General features: G+C 59.4%; 1 protein-coding gene across 5 annotated transcripts; it reads right to left on the reverse strand.

The window, feature by feature from the left end:
- Positions 1 to 2,044: 2,044 nt before the first annotated feature.
- DPEP1 (dipeptidase 1) lies at positions 2,045 to 22,107 on the reverse strand. Of its 5 annotated transcripts, none has more exons than XM_086688586.1 (11): positions 21,946 to 22,107; positions 8,548 to 8,752; positions 4,701 to 4,833; positions 4,321 to 4,453; positions 4,022 to 4,205; positions 3,773 to 3,842; positions 3,241 to 3,417; positions 3,053 to 3,137; positions 2,897 to 2,972; positions 2,491 to 2,626; positions 2,045 to 2,412 (listed from the first exon to the last, which is right to left on the reverse strand). In XM_086688586.1, the coding sequence occupies exons 2-11, from the start codon at positions 8,649 to 8,651 to the stop codon at positions 2,245 to 2,247; spliced, it is 1,266 nt and encodes a 421-aa protein (XP_086544712.1). In that variant the 5' UTR covers positions 8,652 to 8,752; positions 21,946 to 22,107; the 3' UTR covers positions 2,045 to 2,244. The 5 variants fall into 5 exon arrangements, with proteins under 5 accessions (XP_086544712.1, XP_086544714.1, XP_086544711.1 ...); XM_086688588.1 differs by lacking the exon at positions 21,946 to 22,107 and adding an exon at positions 18,168 to 18,305 and having other exon boundaries at positions 4,022 to 4,172; XM_086688585.1 differs by lacking the exon at positions 21,946 to 22,107 and adding an exon at positions 18,168 to 18,305.
- Positions 22,108 to 22,643: the final 536 nt, after the last annotated feature.

Consider the following 22,643-nt stretch of genomic DNA (forward strand, 5'->3'; position numbering starts at 1 on the left):
TGACAGCTGTCTGCTTGCCCTGCCTTCGTCCACCCAACCTGGGACCGTCCCTCCCATCTGTCTCTGGCGCCTGGGTGACCCTGAGGCCTGCCGGCGAGCTGTTTTGCGGACCGGCTTGCCACTTGGCCTGATGGGACGTTTTCACACGATGACATTGAGGTCACAGCTGTAGGCGGGAACCCCACAGAAGTGGTATTGTGTCCTCAGTGCCTCACACCAGGTGCACGGCGTCCCTGTCCTACTCACCTAGGACAGGTGGTGTGGGCCAGGCATCTCCCCCAGAAAGTCTCATTTTCCTCCTCTGTTGCATGTCCTGTTGGAAAAAATCGTAAGACTGCCAGCATCGCCCGCAAACATGGTCATGCTTTGTCCCGACCTCCGTGTCCCTCCGTGAATCTCCTGGTGACAATATTCGTGGTGATTTCCCGTGTGCAGTTCCGTTGAAGAGTTCCTTCCCTCCATTTCCTTTTTCTTACTCCGTCGTTTATGTCAGCGTGGACCTGTGGGTGTTTGTCCCCTGAGCGCCAGAAACCACCACTTGCTGTCATCAGGCTCCCTCTCCTCATTTGGAACTTTGACCGCAGAAGCCTGCCGCACACACTCCCATCTTTGCTTGTGTTTGCACAAGGCGCTCAGAATTGCTGGCCACACCCCTGAGAGAAACCCCTCGCTGACCAGAGGCCCCCCCGGTGCTTCTGTTCTCGTCCACAGCCACCTTGGAGTGGTCGTGTCCCTCTCCTGTTAGAATCACGATCTTCCGTTGTGGGTGCTCCCCATCCTGCCCGGTGTGGATGGGGGTTTTGAACGTGTGAGACGTGACCAAGGCTGACAGCTGGAACCGAATCGTGCCCCTGCCCCTCAGCCTCAGGCTGCCCAGTGGCGTCCCCCACCTCCCGCCCCCACACCCGCGCGTATCTGCGGGGCAGCGGGGTCCTTGGAGCTGCTTCTGCACCCTGAGTTTGAGAAGTGCTGATGTGGGCCTTGCCGGGGGATGGGCGGCCCCTGGCGGAAGCCGCTCGCGTCCTGAAGGGCGTCCGTGCTGCAGGGTGCGTGCCCCTGCCTACTGACTCTCTGGCAGTTATCAGGGCCCCAAGACACCCCCCCCCCCAGTTTTATTTACTCCTCAGGAAAGGGCTTTTGGAATTGGACAGCAAAGCACTCCCCGGGACCAGATAGGTTTCTGGTGTGGCGCCCGCAGCTGTGGTGCTCTGGAGGGATCCGGGTCATTTCAGGACAAGTAGTGAAGCCTGGGGAGAAAGTACTTCCAGGTTAGCAGAATTCGTGTGCCGCCTCCACAGGCCACCAGGGGGACCCTCCCCACAGTCTCCGCCAGACGAATCCCCTGTGGCCCAGTGGGGGCTTTGGGCAGAATCTGGCCAACTCAGGACAGTGACCCTTACTTGCGGTTTCCTCCTTTAACACTGAATCGATCCTAAGTAATCAGCAAATACCCACAAATGTCCCTTCTGGTCACAGATCTGCCTGGGAATGACAGGGAGGGACCTTCACAGGGGTGGGGGGGCCGAGCAGGCACCTGTGGGCTGTCCACCTTCAGGTTGGGAGCTGCAAGGGGCCGTCCACCTGTTTGTGGGTGTCTTAGGGCCCGGGCGCTTGGGCACTGGGGCTCCTGCTCAGGAGTCTGAGGCCGTCCAGACAGAGCGTTCTGAGAGGCTCCGGCCTGGAGTCGGGGGGTGGTTCAGCCCTGCTCCAGACCTGGCTTTCCCCTCTGAGAGCAGCTGAGCCAGGCGGCAGGGGTGTGGTCACACGTGTGTGCATAATGGTGTGGGGCACGCAGGTATACATGAGTGTGCATGTTCATTCATGTGGTGGTGGCGGGTGGGGGGGGTTGGGGACTGAAGCCCAGACCGTGTGTTTATTTAGACTTCAGCAATGTCCATGCAAATCTCTTTCCGGAGGACCCAGGCACTCCTGAGTCTGGGGGTCTAGCCTGGGACCATCTTGACAAAATTTGCCCTGGGTGCTCAGGAGCCCCCCTCCCCACCCCCGCAAGGACTGGGATGCTGAGAACACACAGCCTCATAGCTCGGAAGGGTTGTTGCCTTTATTAAGGGTCCACTGTGTGTCTGTGTCTGGAACTGTCCACAGCTTCCTGCCCTCAGCTGAGCCCCGGTGCCTGCTCAGGAGAGGCCGGGCCTCGTGCCTGGGGAGCCGGACTCTCCCTGCCCTGATGCCACCATCTCCCCGGGGCCGGAGGAGGACCCTAGACGTCCAGGCCCCAGGGCGTCACAGAAGACCCAGGCCGAGGAGGACGGTAGTGAGGAAGGCCAGCAGGGCCCCTGGCTGCTGGTGGAGGCTGGGGGCCTCTGAGTAGCCGTACATCGTCCTGCAGGAAGCCTGCAGCTGGTCCGCCGGGATGGGCTCCTCTTCGGGACTTTGTGTGTGATCGCTCACCTGGGGACAGACACTGCTTGGGCCGCCTGCCCGCCTTCCGGCAGAGAAGGGCGGGCGGGTGCACCGGCCTCTCCTTACCTGTTCCACTGCCTCAAAGACCCTGAGCAGGTTGTTGGCCAGGGCGCCCCTGACCTCCGCCTCTGTCCACCGCCTCCTGAGTAGCTCAGCCACCAGGTCTGGGTACTTGGACACATCCTCAAGCCCCACGGGGAGCCTGAGGTGAGGGCAGAGAGAACCAGGCCCTGCATCCCAGGGGTCAGGGCCTCGGGCCTGTCCACCTCCCCACGACCCCCTGTGGCCCCCACCCCAAGGCATCGGGGGGTCCAGTGCAGTGGCCTTCAGACCCAGACGTGCTGGGCCCGTCCGAGCTTCAGACCCTCATGACATGTTTGGGCGGGGGCGGAGGTGGGGTGGGGTGGGGTGGGGTGGGGGACGTGGTGTGACCTTCCCAGGTCAGCCACAGGATGTAGGCCTTGCCCCTTACCTTGAAACACCATCAAAGTCCCCACCAAAGCCCACGGCTCCAGCTCCTGCCACCTTCTTGATGTGGTCCAGGTGGTCTACCGAGGAAGGCGGCGGGTGTGGGTCCCGGGAGTGGCCCTCCCCCGCCCAGCTGCCGTGGCCACTCACACGCACCAACCTGCTACTTGGGATAGGGTGGCTTCCTGTCTGCAGGAAACGTAGTCGTTGTAGAAATTAACCATCACCAGGCTGCCCGTCTGGTTCTGCCCAGGAGAACAGTGGAGCTGTGGGCACGGGAGGAGGCGGGGCACTCCGGGACCACCGCGGGGAGGGGCAGGGAGGGAGGGCCGGCCCGCAGCCCCTCACCACCAGCCGGAGCACGTCATCGGGCACGTTGCGCCGGTGCTGGCACAGGCTGTAGGCCGAGGAGTGGCTGAAGATGACGGGAGCCGTGGACAGGCGTAGGGCAGCCTTCATGGTGGCCACGGACACGTGGGCCAGGTCGATGATGACCCCCAGGCGGTTCATCTCCTTCACCACACTCTGCGCCGACACAGGGCTCAGGGGTCGGGAAGGCTGCACTGGCCACACTGTGTCCGCACACCCGGGGTTCACCGCAGCGCCCCCCCACACACCCCCACGAGTCCCGGCATGGCGGGCGGGACATTTGGGAAAGGTCCCCTCGCTGGCCAGGCGTTCGTGGACTCTTCAATGGCTGGAAGATGCCCGGCCGCTCCAGCGGGTACCCACCCTGGGATGGCCCTGGGGCTCCAGTTTATAGGTGAAGAAACAGTTCCTGAGAGGCGAGAAACTGCGTCCTGGGTCACTTCTCTGAGGGTGGCTGTGGTCCTTGCCTGACGCCCTCCCCCCCCCCCCCCCCCCCCGCCCACCGCCTTACCTGGCCAAAGCGTGACAGGCCTTGGCTCTCAGCCTTGTCCTCTCCCGTGTCCACCAGCCAGTTGTCAGCCCTGGGAGAGCGGAGACCAGGTGTGCCAGGGATGGAGTGGTGGTCGTGGCCCACCCGGACCCAGGGCGCTCGGACGGGGAGGAAGGAGCCGGAGGAGAGCAGGGCTAGGGATCGGCCCTGCCCCGCGGCCCGCCCCCACCCCCTCCCGCGCGGCCTGGCGGCCTCCCCGGGGTCACCTACCACGGCGTGTTGCAGCTGTGGGTGAGGGTCAGGTACCGCATGCCCAGGCGGTAGAGTGTCCGCAGGACGCCCAGGCTGCTGTCTATGGAGTGGCCACCCTCCACACCGACAAGGCTGGCCACCCTCCCCTCCCGGAAGGCCTGCCGGATGCCTGTGAGGAGAGCTGGCTGAGGGCGTCGGGCACCTGGGCGTCCGGGGAGTTTCGACGTAAGGCACACCCGGGCGGCCCTAGCCACCCTGCCCGGGGCTGGGGCGGGCAGCGGCAGGAGCTCAGGAAGGCGGGCCGGACCGGGACCCACCTGCGCTGTTGGTGACACACACAAAGGTGTCCGGATACGTCTGGCACATGCGCTGGATGACGTCGATCTGCTCTAGGGTCCTCTTCACGGCATCCTTGTTCTGGGTGTCGCAGGGCGTGTACGCAGACCAGAACTAGGGGCCGCGGGGGAGGGCAGCTAGGACCGCTGGCCCCCGGCCCCACGCCACACACGCTTCCCTCCTGCCCCGGGAGTCCTGGGACGGCCTTGGTGGCCACCAGCGTCCCCTTCCAAAGACTTGTGGTCCCAAGGGCTCAGGAGGGACACCGCCCCGGGCACGCCTGCACCCTGGCCAGGACGCGGTGGGGAGGGAGATGGGTGGACGCCAGCGTGAGCGAGCGTGGGGCCGGGCCGAGCCATACCTGGCCCCCAACAAAACCAGCCCTCAGCTTGGGGATGTTGGTGTGTGTGTTGGCAAGGCTCGTCAGGTTGGCCCTCTCGCTCTGAAGCTGGTTGTTGAACATGGTCAGCAGCCTCCAGGGCAGGTCATTGTGCCTGGGGGTGGGGGTGGGGGCGGGAGAAAGGGCCAGGGCCGAGTCAGGGTGGCCACTCAGGCCGGGGGCCTCCGAACTCCCTCACAGGCTGGGAATTAGAGCCGGCCACAGGGCTGGCGGATTGCTCGTGATCCGAGCACGCCTACGCGCAGGTGAGTTGCTCGACTGTGCCCCACACCCAGGCCGGGTGACTGTGAGCGGAGAGAGCCTCTGGGAGGTGTTCCCTCCAAGGGCCTTCCGCTGCCCAAGAGGCAAGGGCAGATGTTTGTCTCCAGAATCGTCCTGGGGAACGGGCAGGGTTCAAACCACCTCCATGAATAGTGCTGGTTGACACGGGCAGCTGGGCGGGGGACTCTTGAAATCCTCCCCTTGCAGGGAGGGGGCAGGGAAATGGGGGTGTGGCCTGTCTGGCACCCCCCCCCCACCCCAACACACACCCCATCCTCTGGGGCACCGGGGCCTCTGTGACAGCTCTGCCCATCCTTCTATGCCCCTATGGAGGGAGAGAAGGAGGGGAGGGGAGGGAAGGAGGAGGCGAATGGCAGGGGCCGGTCTGGGCTGCAAAGGCAAGAACCCACAGGGCTGGGCAGATTCAGCCCTGGACCCAGGAGCAGCCTCGAGGGGGAGAGACCTCTGGGCTGCCAGCACCCCCTAAGTTCACACATGGAAGAAGCAGGGGCCGGGGAAATGCAAAGTCTCAGACCTGCGAGGTGGAATCTGCACTTGGATCAGCCAAGCCTGGAATACGGGACACCCGTGGAGAGCCCCTGCGGGATCCCTGATGCACCGGCGAGGGCGAGGGGCCTGGTGCCTCACCCACCCTCCCCTCCCGCCCCACTCCCGCTCCCAGCCCCATCCCAGGGGCCACTGCTCTGTTTGAGGGGCCGCTTCTGCTTTCGAGACCCCTCCCCCAGCTCTGTCCTCAACCCCCATCCAGTTCCCATCCCCAATCCTGGCTCCTGCCTCTCTGGCCTCAGTTTTTCCACCTGTAACATGGGGACGCTTTGGTACTTGGCTCAGAGACTAAACTGTGAGCGCCTGGACCTCCTCGGCCAGCCGTCCTGGGGTGAGCCTTTCCAAAGCAAGCTGGCTCCAGACTCTGGAAGCCCCCCAGCTCTCTCGAGGGCCACCGCCACAGCTGTGTTTTGACGTGGTCGGGTGTGGGCTGGTGGTCAGAACACCCTTGCTGACCGAGCGGGGGCACGTGTAGGTGAGCCCAGAGTGTCCGTGCCTCTGGGCAGCACTGGGCAGGGTCCCTGGAGGGGACGTTCCTCCCGGCTGCCCCACCCTCCAGCCGGCAGCCAGGAACCCACCAGGAGGGAGGGGCACTTTGCTCCAACCTCCTCCCCTCCTGCCTTCGCCGGAGCCCGGAGTGGGGAACAGAGGTCACATTTGCCCTGCGGCCAACAATGCCCTTCTGGAGCCTGGATCCACCCTCCTTATCTGTGTGGCCTGGGCAGCACCCCCAGTGGTCAGAGGACCCTGCTCCTACTCCAAGGGGGGAGGTGACCATTCCAAGCACTTGAACGACAGCCAGCTATTGTAGGAGCGACTGCTGGAGGCCCGCTACCCACTCTCCGTCTTTTTCTTGGTAACAGAACCGCCTGTTTTTAGCAGGAAACCTGGCCATTTGAAATAAAGCGACTTCGTGTCCCCTTACCGCTGGGTGTGGCCATGTGACTAAGTTCTGCCCTTTGACAGCTCCCAAAAGCTCTCCTTGACTCGCTCACCCTTTGCCCTTTCTATGTCCCTTCCTCCTTCATGCTGGCTGGCATGCAGACGTAAAGGCTGGGGCTGCAGCGGCCACTTTGAAGCCTGAGGTGGGAATGATGGCCGCTCTGTCACACTGTGGAACAGCCAGGACTCCCTGGGGCTCTTTCTCTTGTTGAAACCACTTACCTGAGTCTCTTACCTGCAAGAGGAGCTAATATCACAGGGTCGGTTTGGGTCCTGTCACCTGCTCTTCACTGTCTGGCTCTTGGGACAATCCCGATTCCCAAATTCCAGCTCCCTGAGAATTCCGGGCTGTCTAGGCTCTTGGAGCCACTTACCCCTCCTGCGGTCCTCCCAACCCCCAGCACCTGACCTTGCACCCCGCTCTCTGTGCCCAGCTGCCCCCCCACCCCAGTGGGTCCTCAGAATGAAGGAGCACCTTCCCGGGCTCAAACTGTTGGCATCGTCTACCAGACAGCAGGGGCTCCACTGGGGTGGGAGCCCAGGGCAGCAGCCTCTCAGCAGACCTCTCTTTGGCCTCACTCCCCTTGAGTGTGTATGAGGGGACCCCAGGGCCAGGAAGGAGGTACGGGGGAGGAACCAGGGGCAGATGGGGAAGGGCTGGCGGCCCCTCCCTTCTCTAGGGCTGCCACAGCTCCCTGGGCTTCCTGTATAAGGACACACCCCATTTTTCTCTGCTTTTCTTGCAGACTATTTTGTCCAACAAAGCCCAGAGGCGTCTGCCAGATAGTCACGACCGCAACATTTATCACGCACTTACTGGGTGCCAGACAGGCACAAACAGGTGCTCCCCTAACACTTCCAGCGCCCAAGGGTGTGTGTGTGTGTGCCACACGGCCCTTCAGACTGAGTGCCCAGGGAACGGGGTCCTCGCTCCCTGCTGGTATGTTGGAAATGGGACAGGAAAGGAAGCGGGAGGGGCAGGGGTGTGTGTGCCCAGGTGGCGTTTCACATGGGGGCCAGGAGAGGTAGCCCAGAGCAAAGCCCGGGAGGAGCTGAGGGAGGCAGCGTGGACATGGGGACCGGCAGGGACAGCACGAGCCTGCCTGGGGCACCCGGGAGTGTGGGGATGGCTGGGGAAGGCAGTGCAGGGTCTTGGGGTCCATTGCAGGACTTAGACGATACTCTGAGCTCAGTGGGAGCCGTGACAGGTGGGGAGTTTGAGCCAGGGGACGGGAGCTGGTACTTCTGTCTCCCAGACTCCCTCTGGCTGCAGCCCTGAGACCAGACCTCCGCTGGTGGAAGGAAGGACAGCCAGAGGCTCACCGGATGACCCAGCAGAGGTGGAGATGGGGGCGAGGGAGGAGGGCGGACGCACCGGGCATTGGAGGAGACAGGCCCTGCCAGCTTGGCTGTGCATCAGACACAAAACCACAAGGTGTCACCAGGGTCTTGGCTAGAAAGGGGTCTCCCTCTGTGGGGGTGGGTGGGTCAGCGGACATGCAAGTAAGGTCAAGCTGGGAACACAGCACAAAGGCGACCCGGGGACCCTGTGCCTGAGGAGGTCTCCCCAAGGCGGATGCAGGAGAGGGAGAGGAATGAGAAAGGTCTTGGAGGAGGGTTAAGGAGGGGCCTCCCAGGGGAAACTAAGGCCCAGGGAGGGAATATGGCTCCTTGGGCTACATGGCTAGTTTGAGGCGTGCCCTGGGCCAGGCCCCAACCTCCTCTATCCCCAGCACCCACTCTGAGCTGGGAGCTGGCACCCAGGGTGCAGGGAGTCAGCTCGTAGGGCACCCCAGGAGCTGCTGAGGGCCACAGGGGCCTTTTAACTGCTCCATTCCCTACAGACCATCATCTGCTGAGGCTTTAGGGGGGCCCTAAGAGACCCCACGAATAAGCTGAGGCCAGCAAAGGCAAAAGCCATGTTGTGGTTGAAGAAACTGAGCCCCAGCAGAGATTAGGCAATGTCAGTGTCAGGGTCACATGAGCTCCTAGCCCCTCCGGCCCCGGACCCCCCGTCCCGTCCCCAGTGGCCACTTACCCGTCAATGACAGGTGTGCCCCGCATGATTCTCTCAGCCTCATCCCGGAACTGGTCTCCAGTGCAGACGGCCACCAGGGCCCAGAGCCACCAGCTGGTCCACATGACACAGCGTCCAGGGGCCTGCTTCGAGCACTGCTCTGGCACGTCTGGCCTCGCCTGGCCGGCTTGTGTGTGGGGTCCAGCCGAGGCTAGAAGGAGCTGGTCTGTGAGCCAGAAGAGAGAACAGAGGCCTTTGGTCCTGGTGATTATTGCCGGGAGATGTCCCATTTAAGATTCATTCCAGTGTTCAATCAGTAACCAGCACTCCCTCGGGAGGGGGGTGGAGGATGGGAGGTCCTGGACCCTGTGGGCCGGGCGTTGCTGTCTGGGCCAGGCACAGGCATAGTAGGAGGCTGCTGACCCCAGGGGAGCAGAGCCAGGGTGAAAGGGCAGGCCTGGGAGGGGCGACCCTGGGTAAGGTCTCAGCCTGCATTAGTGGTACTGTCTTATTCCCTCTGCAAACTCAGGACCTGGCGGCCTGTCTAAGATCTGCAAACAAGAACTGAAACATCATTCAGATTTGCCTCTTGTAATGTTTGCCTGTAAAAACAGTCTTACATCATCATGGAAGACGGAATGCAGCCCCCCAGGATGCTCCCCTCATACCACCCACTGCTGGGGGTCGGGCCCTGGCTCCTGGCCCTGCCATCGTCTGGCCGTCCAGCCACCCACACTCTGGCTGCAGGCTTCTGGCCGAGCAGGCTGGACTCAGCGGGTCAGAAATCTGGAGGGTCAGCGTTTCCTTAGCACGGAGGTGGCTCTCCAGGCTTCCTGGGCACTCAAGGCTCCTGAAGTCTTTGCTGGAACCCATGGATCCTGGTCCCAGGGCTGGGCCAGCGTCCAGGGTTCCAGTGGGCACCCGGGCTGGGAGAGAGCCAGGCCAGGAAGGCTGCTGAGAGGTGGGGGAGGCTCAGGAGGGCAGGTGGGCAAGACTGGGGGTGGGGGTCCTTGGACCCCATCCCCTCAGCAGGCTCCCTGATGCCTCTGCACCTGGACGGTGCTGGAGCCTCATGCAGACCTGCCCTGCGGAGCCCCCCCTGTGCCCCCCCCCTCAAGGATGGATCCTTCCACCAGCCTGAGGAGGGAGGTCACGTCCCAGCCCCGGCTCTGCCCATTAGCTGAGTGTCCGTGCCTGGGCCTAGCCTGTGTATTCTGTTGAAAGGGCAGCACGAAAGGCTGCGGGGTGCACGGTGCTGAGGGTAGCAGCCCTGGTCTGCTCCAGCTCCTCCGCACCCCTTGAGAGGAGGAGCAGGGACACAGGGACATCCTCTGTGCCACTGGCCCCAGACCCCATGCGAGACTTTCTCCGCCAGGATCCCCATCCCACCAGGGTGACCCTCACCCACCCCCCACTCCGGCCACAGGCTCTAAGCAGACCGCGGGCGCTGGGGAGAGGCGCTGGGGAGGGTGACGAAGCCCCGGGGCCAGCTGGAACCAGGAGTCTCCGGGGAGGTGGCTGGCACACACCTGCTTGCCCTTGGCCGTCTTCTGCACAGCCACTTGTGTCCACTCACCTCCAGCCTCCCGACCTGTCTCCTCGGGGCCTGGACGCTTCCGTGGGCGGGGCTCTGGTCTGCTTACACCAGGCGGGCCGCCCTCTCCACGGGGTCCCTTTTCCCGGGATCTCTCCCGGAACCCGTTCCCTGCTCTTATTTTTTGCCTGCCCCCGATTTTTCTGTTTAACTTTTTTTTTTTTCTTATCTGTTTTGTTTCGGAGTTGGGTCCTCAGAACGTGTAACTGTATTTGATTTCTCAGCCTCGTCTGAACACGCTGTCTTTACACGTGATCATTCAAGCCAGAATAATGATGGTGGTGGTGCTGGGCCCACTGTTTCTTGTCCCATCTCGAAGCTCCTCCCCTGTTTCTTGCTTTAGCCAAAATGTTCAGGGTATTTCAATTCCCTGTCTCCGGGAATCTCACTACTTTGCTAGCAGTGATACGTGTAACAGTTGTATTTAAATCAGTATTTCTCCTTCAACAGAGAAGTCCTTCCCAGGAGGTTACAGCTGGCCGTGGGCTGAGCCCTTGATTTAAATGTAACTATGTAACTACACCTTGCCCTGGATCCAGTTTCCTGTGCCCTGTATTTGCTCCTGTCTTGAGATATTTATTCTAACTTATCTCTGGCTCGTCTACAGTACTTTCTTGGGCCATGCCCCAGGAACACTTGCATCCCAGTGAATTCACGCAGGGGCTTCTCACGGCCACTTTCCAGCACGGCAGCCACGGCAGCCACGGCAGGTCAGATTCCTTTGTACACACACAGTCCCGCGGCTGTGAGTTCTTCTCTAACCCTTCATCCGTTGCCACACAGCTCCATGTGTCTGTCCTTCGAAACCTGCCTGACCCTGGATTTTGACCTTCTCTCCATCTTCAAGTTCAGGATTCGTTTACGTTATTTATTATTATTATTATTATTATTATTATTATTATTATTAAATTCTCTGGTCAACGCTTTGTAATACTTTATTAGTTTAAAAGTCCAACAGAAAAGGTCTTAACACACCCTCATCCCACCCCGCGGTGGGAGGTGTACCCCATCACCCCTGAAAGGTGGGCTACGTGGCTGTTCCTCTTTTCCCAGCTTTGCTCGTCACACCTTGACTTCCTCTTTCCCCTCACAAATTTGGTTCTCTCCCGTTGGTCCCTGGTTCTCCCAGGTACCCAGGTAGCACAGGGCTGGTGGAGTGTGAGGAGAGCCAGGCATTAGCTTCACATGCAAATTTCAAAGTGGGGGGGGGGCACAAAAACTTGAGCCATCGAGGTCAATAGTATTTTCATGCAATATTTCTAAAAATAAAAATTTGTGCAAAAAAAAGTCCATGCTGGACAAAATATAAACTTTTAAGTGCAGGCAGGGCCCGAATTCTGACTTTTCCGTTTGCCCCCAGCTCCAACACAGTCCGACCTACCTCTAGTCTCAGGGGACATTCACACTCTATTGGCTCAGGACAGAGGACAGCTTTCCAGGAGCTGAGCTGTGGGTGTGACCGCACTTAGGTGCTGCCCAGAGGAGAGGACTCAACGCCACCGGGATGCACCAGGTGGGAGGACCCGTGCAGCCTTGTCCTAAGAGTTCACAGCGTCACACTGAGCACGAGCAGCACTGAGCCTGAGGGCAAACCTTCTAGGGGCCCGGGTTCGGGTGTGCATCATTCCTTTGACTCACACGCTGTGGGGGACAAGGCAGCAAGCCTTGTGCGAGCTGCTCAGAGCCCTCAGCCTCAGTATCTCTGTGAAACAGAAGTCATTCCAGTCCTGTTGGAAGCGCTAACATGTAGAGCTCCCAGCGCACCCGGCGGATCAAGGCGTTCTCAGCTCCCAATTCAGCTTGCTTGTTCCATATGGTTTTATTGTTCACCTGGAGTTTCTGGTTGCTTTCATTTTTTATTTTTTTTCATTCCACTGGGCGCTGTTAATCATATTCTCTATCTTCTAAGCTCTGTGCCTCATACCTACAGCCCCTAGCTTTGGATTGATGGTTTCCACTTAATTTCTACACTACGAGTCTGCCTTTTGGGTTTATGTTCTTACTTTATTAGAGCTGGTCCTCAAATCATTCCTTAGTAGTGGGTGTGTGGGAAGTCCAGATTAGAGTCCCCGGGGGTTTGCACATGGTCAGCAGTTTTGCTGGACATGTACCACTGAGCTGTAAACCATTTTCCCTTGGAGCTTGAGGGTGTCCGCACTGTGTTGTTGATGGGGCAACCAGTGTTGGTCTGAGCCCCGGGTCTTTCTGGGGAGAGGACATGTTGCGTTTTCTCCACAATCTTCGTGAGTCACGTCTTCGTCCTGGGGTTCTGCAATTTTTCCATGGTGTGCCTTAATTTGAGGCTCTATTTTTCATTCAACTAGCTCAACCCTCAGGTTTACTGATTGGAAGTCTCTTTCTGCCTTTATCACAGGGCGCCATTTCTTCTCTCCCACTTACTCTCTCTCCTCTCTCCTGGCCCTGCTCTCCACCAGATGCCGGATCTCCTGTGTTCATCCTTTGTGTCTCGTTTTAGGTATTCTTGTGCTTTTACTCTGTGTGCTAAGAGATTTCCTCAATTTTGACTTTCAGCACTTGCAATGTTTTCTTTCAGGGATCATAGATTTAATCTCCCAAGACTGGTCTGTGGTTGATGTTTTCCCCTTGGCACTCTGTTTTTGTTACGGAAATAATGTCTGATATCGGGGGTTCTGTTTTCATCTGTGTACCAGACGATCGCTTGTTTCTTCTGAACTCGTTTTTTCCCGTACTTTATCCGGACCTCGTGTTGCGTTTGCACACTTCCCTTAACCACTGGCCGTCTTCGTCGCTTCACACTGAAGAAGGCAGTGACAGCAAAGCTGGGTGTGCTGTGTGTACCCAGACAGCCTCCTGGCTTCAGATTTGGCATGAAATGAGCACGAGGGAGGGTCACATCACACGGGGGACCCCTTGACGCCAGAACTCGACTCGGGCACTTGTAACGCAGCTCCGATTTCCAGACAGACAAAAATGTTAAGGGAGGCCCTCCTGGTGTTCTGGTGTTTTCCACCTGGCTGTAGGATCCGTGCATCCATGTGAACAGCTCCCTTATCACGTCCCTTATCCCTGCAGCGTCAGAGCCGAGTTCCCTTCTGGTTTCTCCTGGGTGGGCTGTCCCCCTCCCGCCCCTGCAGCCCCCTCCACAAATATTCCCGACGGGTCTCCCTTCTCTGCTTCATAGATGGCCTCTTCCAGCCTGTTTTCAATCCCGGAAATGTGTTGAAATCTGAGTGCTGATGGATGCTTTCCATTCTCTGATGTCGCAAGTTCTGTTCTCAACCCGAATGCGCCAGAACAGGGGACGTGCATCTCAGCCTCCCACTGTGGCCTGGAGGACGCTGGCGTGGTACCGCAAAGCCTCCTCAGTGTTTGCTTTTCATTCCAGTCGCCTCCACTTGGCCTGGTTGCTGCACATGGCACCCATCTTTTTGTAACTTTTATTTATTTTATTTTTACATCTGTTTTGTTTTTGAGAGAGAGAGAGAGTGAGTGAGAATGAGTGGGGAGGGGCAGAGAAAGAGGGGGGCAGAGGATCTGAAGCGGGGTTCAAACTCATGAACTGCGAGACCACGAATCAGGGCTCCGGCCAGAGTCGGAAGCCCGACCGACTGAGCCAGGCAGGCGCCTGCGGCCGTCTTTCTCATCGTCATGTTGTAGTGGTTCAGGCAGAACCAGGGGCTGGCCTGGCCCAGGCCATTCGTTTTTAAGGTTCACTGTGAGGAGGGAGGTCAGGGCTTTGTGAACAGCACACACTTCAGAAACAGACAGTCCTGGGTTCGAACCCCTGGCCGTGGCAGACTGCATTTTCCAGAGACGGCTGCACCATCGCCTCGTGGCCCACAGGCTCTCCTCACCGTGCGACGCTGGCCCATCTGTGGAGAGGTGGCTGGCTTGACCTACCAGCCGCTAGAAGGTGGGAGGTGTGACTTCTGTGCTCCTCCCTGGCTCTGTCTCCTCGGACAGTCCTCCGGAAACCTGGCCTGGCTGCTCTTGTCAACAGGGCCAGCGCGGTGTCAGCCGACGGCCAGGCACCAGCCTTCCGGTCATCCGAGCAGCACCTCCCGGCTGGTGTCTGGCCCTCCTGACCTGATGAAGCCCCAGCCCGCAGGAAACGGTGGTGCGGACATGAGCCCTGTGCACTCGCTGCCAAGTTTTGGGATAATTTGTTACGCAGCAGCAGAGAACTGACACGCGGGCCATTTCCCCGTGACCAGTGACTTTGGTTTTCTTGTCTGTGGAGTGAGGGCGCACGGTCCCAACCTCACGGGCCCTTGTGAAGCAGCCTGCCTTCCTTTTTCCCCTTCACGACGGCCATGTTATCTGTGCCCCAGGACTGCTTCCCCGTAGTAGAGAGAAGCCTCTTGTGCCCATTCACATCTTGGTCTCACCCAGACGATGTGGGGCTGGTGTGGCTGGTCCTCAACCAGTGGGGTGGAAGCCAAGGACAGGGCTCTTGCCAGCTGGTCCCCGGGGAGGCCGCCCTGACGCCCCCTCTCAGGTGCTCCTCCCCTCCTGGCCACGGAAAGGGCCACGGGGCCACTTCCCAAAGAAGCAGACTCCTCCCAATCCTTGCCTCAAGCCCTGCCTCAGTAGTTTGCTTTGAATCGTTCTATTTCTTATTTAAGGGCAAAGTGTTATTAGTTGGGAAGTCAGCACCACTTGCCATAAACAGAAGGAACGCAGTGATACCCAAAACAACTGACACATTCAACGCAATGCCTATCAAAATAACACCAGCACTCTTCCCAGAGCTGGAACAGACAATCCTAAAATTTGTATGGAACCAGAAAAGATTCCGAATAGCCAAAGCGACCTTGAAAAAGAAAACCAAAGCAGGAGGCATCATAATCCCGGACTTCGAGCTGTCTTACAAAGCTGTAATCAGCAAGGCAGTACGGTACTGGCACAAGCAGAGACACTCTGATCAACGGAGCAGAATAGAGAACCCAGAAATGGACCCACAAACACACGGCCAACTCATCTTCGATGAAGCAGGAAAGAACGTCCAATGGAATAAAGACAGTCTCTTCAGCAAACGGTGCTGGGAAAACTGGACAGCGACATGCAGAAGAATGAACCTGGACCACTTTCTTACACCAGACACAAAAATAAACTCAAAATGGACGAAAGACCTCAATGTAAGACGGGAAGGCCATCACAATCCTCGAGGAGAAAACAGGCAAAAACCTCTTTGGCCTTGCCTGAAGCAACTTCTTACTCAACATGTCACCGGAGGCAAGGGAAACAAAAGCAGAAATGAACTCCTGGGACCTCATCAAAATAAAAAGCTTCTGCACAGCGAAGGAAACAATCAGCAAAACTGAAAGGCAACTGACGGAATGGGAGAAGATATTTGCAAACGACATATCAGATAAAGGTTTAGTATCCAAAATCTATAGAGAACTTATCAAACTCAACACTCAAAAAACAATACTCCAGTGAAACAATAATCCAGTGAAGAAATGGGCAAAAGACATGAATAGACACTTCTCCAAGGAAGACATCCAGGTGGCCAACCGACACATGAAAAAATGCTCAACATCACTCATCATCAGGGAAATGCAAATCAAAACCACAATGAGCTACCACCTGACACCTGTCAGAATGGCTCACATTAACAACTCAGGCAATAATAGATGTTGGCAAGGATGTGGAGAAAGAGGAACTCTTTTGCATTGTTGGTGGGAACGCAAGCTGGTGCAGCCGCTCTGGAAAACAGTCTGGAGGTTCCTCAAAAAACTAAAAATAGAACTACCCTAGGACCCAGCAATCACACTACTAGGAATCTATCCAAGGGATACAGGTATGCTGTTTCGAAGGGGCACGTGCACCCCAATGTTTATAGCAGGACTATCGACAATAGCCAAAGTATGGAAAGAGCCCAAATGTCCAACGATGGATGAATGGATAAAGAAGATGTGGTATAGATATAAATGGAGTATTACTTGGCAATCAAAAAGAATGAAATCTTGCCATTTGCAACTATGTGGATGGAACTGGAGGGTATTATGCCAAGTGAAATTAGTCAGAGAAAGAGAGATATCCTAGGACTTCACTCATACGAGAACTTTAAGACACAGAACAGACGAACATAAGGGAAGGGAAACGAAAATAAAATAAAAACAGGGAGGGGAACAAAACAGAAGAGACTCATAAATATGGAGAACAAGCATAGGGTTACTGGAGGGGGTGTGGGGGGGGAGGGGCTAAATGGGTAAGGGCACTAAGGAATCTACTCCTGAAATCACTGTTGCACTAGATGCTAACTTGGATGTAAATTAATTAATTAAATTTAAAAAAGAAGAAAAAGAAAAGAAAGAATGCAGTGAAAATAAACACGTGGCAAGGGAACAGTGCTGTTGAGTCCCAGCCTGAGCCGCAGGGCGGTCACACTGGTGGTGCTACAGCCTTCCCGGTCACCGTCAGGGCCCAGCGGGTTGGCAGAACCTCCTTGCAAGCCGCCTGCCCAGACACCCAGGGGGCCACGAGCGCTAGAGGCATCAGGTCCCCTCAGAAGCACCGGGGAATGAATTATCAGCTGAAGCTCACCAAAGACTCTTCCAGCAAAACAGCAGCATGATGTGGGGCCCAAGAGAGCCCCCCACCAAAGTTTCTCCCGCGCTCACGCCTCCAACCTTCCAAGGGAGGTAGCTCGCAGCAGCACGGAGGTCCCAAGACCCGTGACCCACCATCCCGCATGGACACACATCCCGTGGCGCGTGAGCAAGCAGAGGAACGCACGCACCGACACGCGGAATGCAGCCTGCCACGCACCCGGCGTGTGCGCGTGCATTCACACCCACACACGCACACGGGAAAAACAGCCCGACACATCCCACGTACACACGCACAGCTAGAGACACACACCCCTCACGCGCATGCGAACACCGTGTCCGATCGCCCACACACAGCGCTCGTAGCAAACTCGCGCAGACCCCATCCACATCGAGACGTCACCGTGTCCGCACAAATGGGCACGTGACCCACACACTCGCGCACGAACCGCAGGGGCAAGAATGCTTGGACTCATCCTACGGCCGCACCTGCGGACCTGTAGCGCACTCACGTGGTCAGCAGACACTCGGCTACCCGGGCGTGTGCACGCAAGCACTGGACAGAAGCCCACTCACACCCAGACGTCGGCACGTGTCGGTGATGATGCACCCGCATGCTCAGCGCAGGCCGGTCTTTGAGTCGGTGTCTGCCACCTGGCCCCCACGCTCGCCTCAGCGCACGCGGCACTGCCCTCAGCCCGTGGCCACCCTTGGAGCCCGGTATGCAGTGGCCCCCAATCAGCTCGGAGGGAGGACGGAGCAGGTGACACGTCCCCGGGAGAGCTTGGGGTACAAGGGCAGCTCCAGCCATTGTCCCAGGCTACCCTGGATCGGGGCGTCCTCAAGCCCCTCAGCCTCCCAGACCCAGCTACGAGGCCACCACACTGACCTCTGTGCCCCCCAAAGCCTCACTCCCCAGTCTCCTCACAGACGACACCTGTGTCTGCCCGCCCTTGGGAGTTGTCTTCGGGCTGGTGGCTTTGCCACAGCCATCCTGGTCCTGTCTCGTCCCCTACTCCCCCGGGGAGACCACAAGACCCTGCGGGCTGCCCCCACTGTTCTGGGCCTCGCGACCCACCGTCCACACAGAATTGGGTCCCTCCCTCAGGGGCTTCCCCCAAGACGCTCCTACGAGGTCCTGGCCCCTTAGCCTCAGCTGGGAAGGGGGCTCTGGCCTTGTCTCACCACCTCTCGCACCTCAAAAGTGACGTTCTTGTCCATCTGCTGGCACCGGGTCCCCTGCTCCTCTTCCCCCCCTCTTTCCCAGGAACCCCGGCCCCCAGCCCGATGGGCCCTTCCCGTCCCCCACTCCCAGTGTGCTCATGTCTCAGGTGTGGCTGAACTTGTCTGTCTCTCCCCAGGTCGGGCTCAGAGGCCTCACTGGGCATACGGCAGGCACCCGCTAGGGAACGCACCCCAACCAGGTGGCTCTCCGGCCGTGGAAGGAGACAAGTCTCCTGGACCCCTTAGAACCCTGGCCCCAGCCCAGTTCCCAGCCTCCTGGGACTCACCGTGGACAGGACGGCGCGTCTGTCTCTGCTGCTTGCTTGCCGCTTCCAGCTCATGAGGGCTGGGGGTTGTTTCTGTTTTACTTAAGTTCGTCCCTCCCTCCCTCGAGCTCTCCACCCAGCTTCCCTCTCACATAAAAAGCCACCTCTTTAAAAACAAATTCCCCCGGGGGCCTCCGCAATGCACCACTCCACGAGAGCAGGACCCAGGGGCTTAATGTCTTACACATGTCAGCTGGTTGTAGTTTCTACATGAGGCCTCAGTCAGGCGTGCGCGTTTGGCCACCCACCCCCACCCCTGGGCCCAGGCAGGCAGCACTGCATTGAGTGATGAGGAAGCAGGGTCCCCCAGACAGTGATGTGGGGGTGCTGTCAGGCAGGGCGTCGACGTCAGGTGGGAGGACCGTCGGGAGGGTGCTGGGGGCTGGAGGCTCGGAGGGCACCCAGAACCCTCCCACCAAGCTCACCCCGACTGGGGATTCCCACCCGGATACTTTGTCCCTGCCGCCTAGCCTCTGCCCAGTGTCCTCATTCCCCAGGGTCGAGAGGGACCTTCTGTGCCCAGTACAGGAAGAGGGTTGGCCCTCGCCTGCCCAGAGGCTGGGGGCCCTGGTATCCGTGCGTGTCGCAGGGGGAGGGTGATCTCCCCCACATTCCCAGCTATCAGAGGATCAAAAACAATCATGAATCAGAACGTCCTCTGGCAGAGCTTGGGGACTTTCGAAATCGGGAAGATCTGTGTAGGGCCTGGGCTAGCTGGGGGATGCCTTCACCAAGTGGATTCAGAACTCTGAGGCTGGGCTGGGGGACACACGCTGGAGGACTCCCTCTGGCGGGCAGCAAGTTGTCCCGACCCCACAGGGCAGGGGCCACGCAGCTGGGCCCACGCTGGGTCCCAGCAGCCCGAGGCAGGGACACAGTAGCGGGCACAGCCCCCTGCTCCCTTGCTCCGGCCCGCCCTCTGCCCTGGCTGTGGGACCCTCCTGTGCCACAGTCACCTGTCTCTGAACGGGAGCAGCCCCTTAGGCAGGCACCGTGTGGAGGGTTCATACCAGACTTAGAGAAACGCGTCTCAGTGATGAGGCCTGGGGTCTGGGCGGGAGGGGGGGTGGGGATCTGGACCGAGGAGGGGGCTCTGACAGAGATAGGGATCCAAGCTGAGGGCAGAGCTGGGAGGACCCGCCGGTAAGTGGTCCGGAGCGGGGGGCGGAGCACGGCTCTCCTCCGGGGAAGATGGAGGAGGGCTGCGTGTCCTCCGGGCCTCCCGGAGGCTCCAGCCCACCCGGTTTTGTTCACCCTCTCTGCCGTGTCCTCAGCTTCTGGAAAGAGAGTATAGGAGGACAGTTACCGAGGACAGAGGAGCGGGGTCGGCAGATCGCAAACGCTGTTCAAGCCTGTAAATACCAGCTGTCCCCGCGTGGGCTCTGAGCCGCCTGTGGCCACGCCACCAGGTGCCGGACGGAGTTCCCCATAAAGGGCGTTCAGGTGTCTTCAGGTGGCTGCCGGGCTTGGCGTGTTTGAGGGTAGGAGACACCTGTGGGTAACTTCCAAGGCTGCGCGCCGGGCCGGGTCCAGGGTTGCTGGGTCCTCGATTCTGAGGCCAGCCCTCGATTCTGAGACCGCCACGGTGCTGGAGGCCCTAGCTGAGGGCGCCTCCCGCAGGGGTGAGGCCGCCTCAGCAGCTGTTCGGCCAGCAGATCCCTGTCCTGAGAGGCCGACGGTCCTGGGCGCGGCCCCACATCCATAGCCCCTTGTTCCAGCACAGTGACAGGGCAGCCCTGGTCATCCCCTGGATAGCTCCGCCTCCCAGCATGGTCACTGAGCCCGGCCATAGCGGGCGGCCTGCTGGCCTCGGCCCCTGGACGATAAAGTGGGGAAAACCGTGCCCGGCACGGGGACACTGTAGATTTGAGGAAGACGCGTGTGAAGTGCTCAGGCACTCTTGAGCGCTACGTGTGGGGACCTCTGGGTCCCGTTTGTGAAATGGGCCGAAAGCCCTAAGGTTGACCACCGAGGCTGGCGGACACTCTGGGTCCTGGCCAGGGGCTCAGGCTCCGTCCCCCTCACACCCTCACCCCTCAGGCACAAGCCCCAGGTGTCCCTGACCACCCCCCTGCCACCTTCCGCTGCTGTCCTCTGTCGGCCGGGTGGGCTCCTGCGGGTGTGGCCCAGGAGGTGACCGGGTGGGGTCAGCACCCTGCAGACCCCGGGGGCCCAGGACTGCCGCTCAGGTGCTGGTAACCCCCTTTCCCAGCTCTGGAAACTGGGCCATGGTGGACACGTGCCCAGAACACAGGGTTCCAGAGCAGTGCAGCCTTGAGTTACCACTCAGGACAGCATGAGAGGAGAAGGGGGCCCGGACCGCCCCTGCCTGCCCTGTCCCCCGGGTGCCCGGGAGCCCCTGGTTACACGGAGGCCACTCTCTGTGGCTTCCCGGAACCATCCCTGTGCCCCTGTTCCTGGCGGGTGCCACACTTGGATGTGTCATGTGGACCCATCAGGACCTTCGGTGAGTCTGCCCTTCTACAGACAGGAGACCGAGGCTCTGTGCTCCCAGGGGCATGTCTGGGAGACACCCGCATGTCAGGAGCACCAAACGTTCCCTCCTGCCCATGACACGAAAGCACCGGCTACCTCCTTGGGGCGGGACGCAGGTCAGGGACAATTCTGAATCCCAGGGGAGGCTCCACGCGTTACGTTAGCCTCCGCCCCCTGAAAACAGCTCTACCGTATATGAATGTTGCCACTTCCAAGCTCCCCGGGCACCAGGCAGTTTCGCCCCGCCCGCTGGCCTGGCTCACACCCACCACCTGTCCCCACACACGGCCCTGAGCCCCGGACCCTGGCTCCTACTGTGCCTGTCCCTCTCTCCCTAAGATGTTCAGGGAGGCCCCTGAGGTCCTCTCCCCTTCATGCGCAGGGAGTTCAACTCTGTCCCCTCCCAGGATTTGTGACAGAGATGTCCAAGGAAAGAGGAGACTGGGTGAGAAAAGGAAAAGTGTTAGACTCCTTATTAAATAAGTAATCGTTAAACCATGATTTCACATGATGTAGAACTGGCTGAGACAGTAATTCCAAGGGGACAAGAAGGGACTGGAAGGCATGCTGTCCTTAGGGGTCACTGCTGACTGTGTTAGGTCTTCAGGAGGGAGGCGGCCCGGGCCAAGGTGGGAGGAGCTAGCCCCGGTGACCAGCCAGGCAGGGTCCCTGGCGGGGGGGCCCAGAGCCCACCCATCCCAGGTCCTCAGCTTCAAGCCAGGTGACCATGGGCTGGTATATGTCCTTGCTTCCAAAGGGAAGACAAAAGAATCAGACTACATTAGAGGCAAAGAATACGTCCTGAGCATATTTTGATTCTATTTTGTGAGTTACTGTTGCAGGAAGGTCTGGTTCTGCCTCATGAGGGCAGAACATTCTGAGGGCCGCTTTGCCTTTCATTCACGCCTTCATTCATTCAACAAGCCCTTTCCGCCTGGTGGAGAGACAGCAGTGGGCAGGGCAGGGACCCTGCTCTCCGCCAGGCAGAATCCCAGGACAGGAAGACTTCCTGGAGGAAGGAGCCAGTCGATTGAAGCCTGAAGGGCAGGTAGCGAGGTCGGAACATTTGCGGCACAGAGGAGATGTAGGAAGGCGTAGGCTGGAGGGGCCTCAGGAGCCTAGCCAGCCTCAGTGGGTCTGGACCTCGTCCTAAGAACAATACAGAGGGGCTCTTGAGTCAAAGACACGTCAGGCGAGCCTGTTTGCTGTCTCCAAATGACGGGGCTGACCACAGCTCTCCTACCTTCTAGAATCCCGTTTCCAAGGCCACTCGTCTCCTGGCTGTGTCCTGCTGAGACTGGGCTCCAGAAGCAGGGACGAAGTTCTGGACAGAAATCCCCCAGGCAGCGGCAGCCCGCTGACCCCCGGCCTGCTCACCAAGGCCTAGGGGACGCAGGTGTGTCCCCGCCAGGCGCTCTCCTGGCCCGGGCCAGCCCCTCCTCAGGACCTCACAGCTGGGCCAGGCTCCAACTCCAGCCGCCTGCCTGCCTTCCCAGGCCTCTCCCCAGGATGGAGAAAATGCCCCGTTGGCCCTGGGTCTCTGAATGTGGGCAAGGAGGAGTGGGGGAGGGGAGGGGAAAGAGCGGGTCTGAGAGAACCGATGGGCGGACGGAAGGCAGGGTCACACACACGCCATTAAATACCACCCCCCCACCCTTGGAGGGCCCCTTGTCAGTGGCCAGAACTGTCACCATGTTGCTACAGGGAGACACCTGGACATGGGTGGTGACTAGGCTTACTCCCTGCCCTCCTCCAGTCAAAGGCAAGTCTGCAGACTCTGGGGAACAAAGGCAGGGGTGCGGGGTGCACGGGGAGGGTGGGCAGCAGCCCACCGGGGAAGGAAGGGATGCGTTTCTCCCCGGGAGGGCGGGCCCTGTCAGTGCGGTTGTCTGAGCAGGATCACGTCCCTCAGCTGTGCCAAGTCCCAAGACACTTGGAGGG

The sequence above is a fragment of the Puma concolor genome, chromosome E2 (genome assembly GCF_028749965.1).
Source record: "Puma concolor isolate L17-30 chromosome E2, mPumCon1.1.hap2, whole genome shotgun sequence".
NCBI classification, from domain to species: Eukaryota; Metazoa; Chordata; class Mammalia; order Carnivora; family Felidae; genus Puma; species Puma concolor.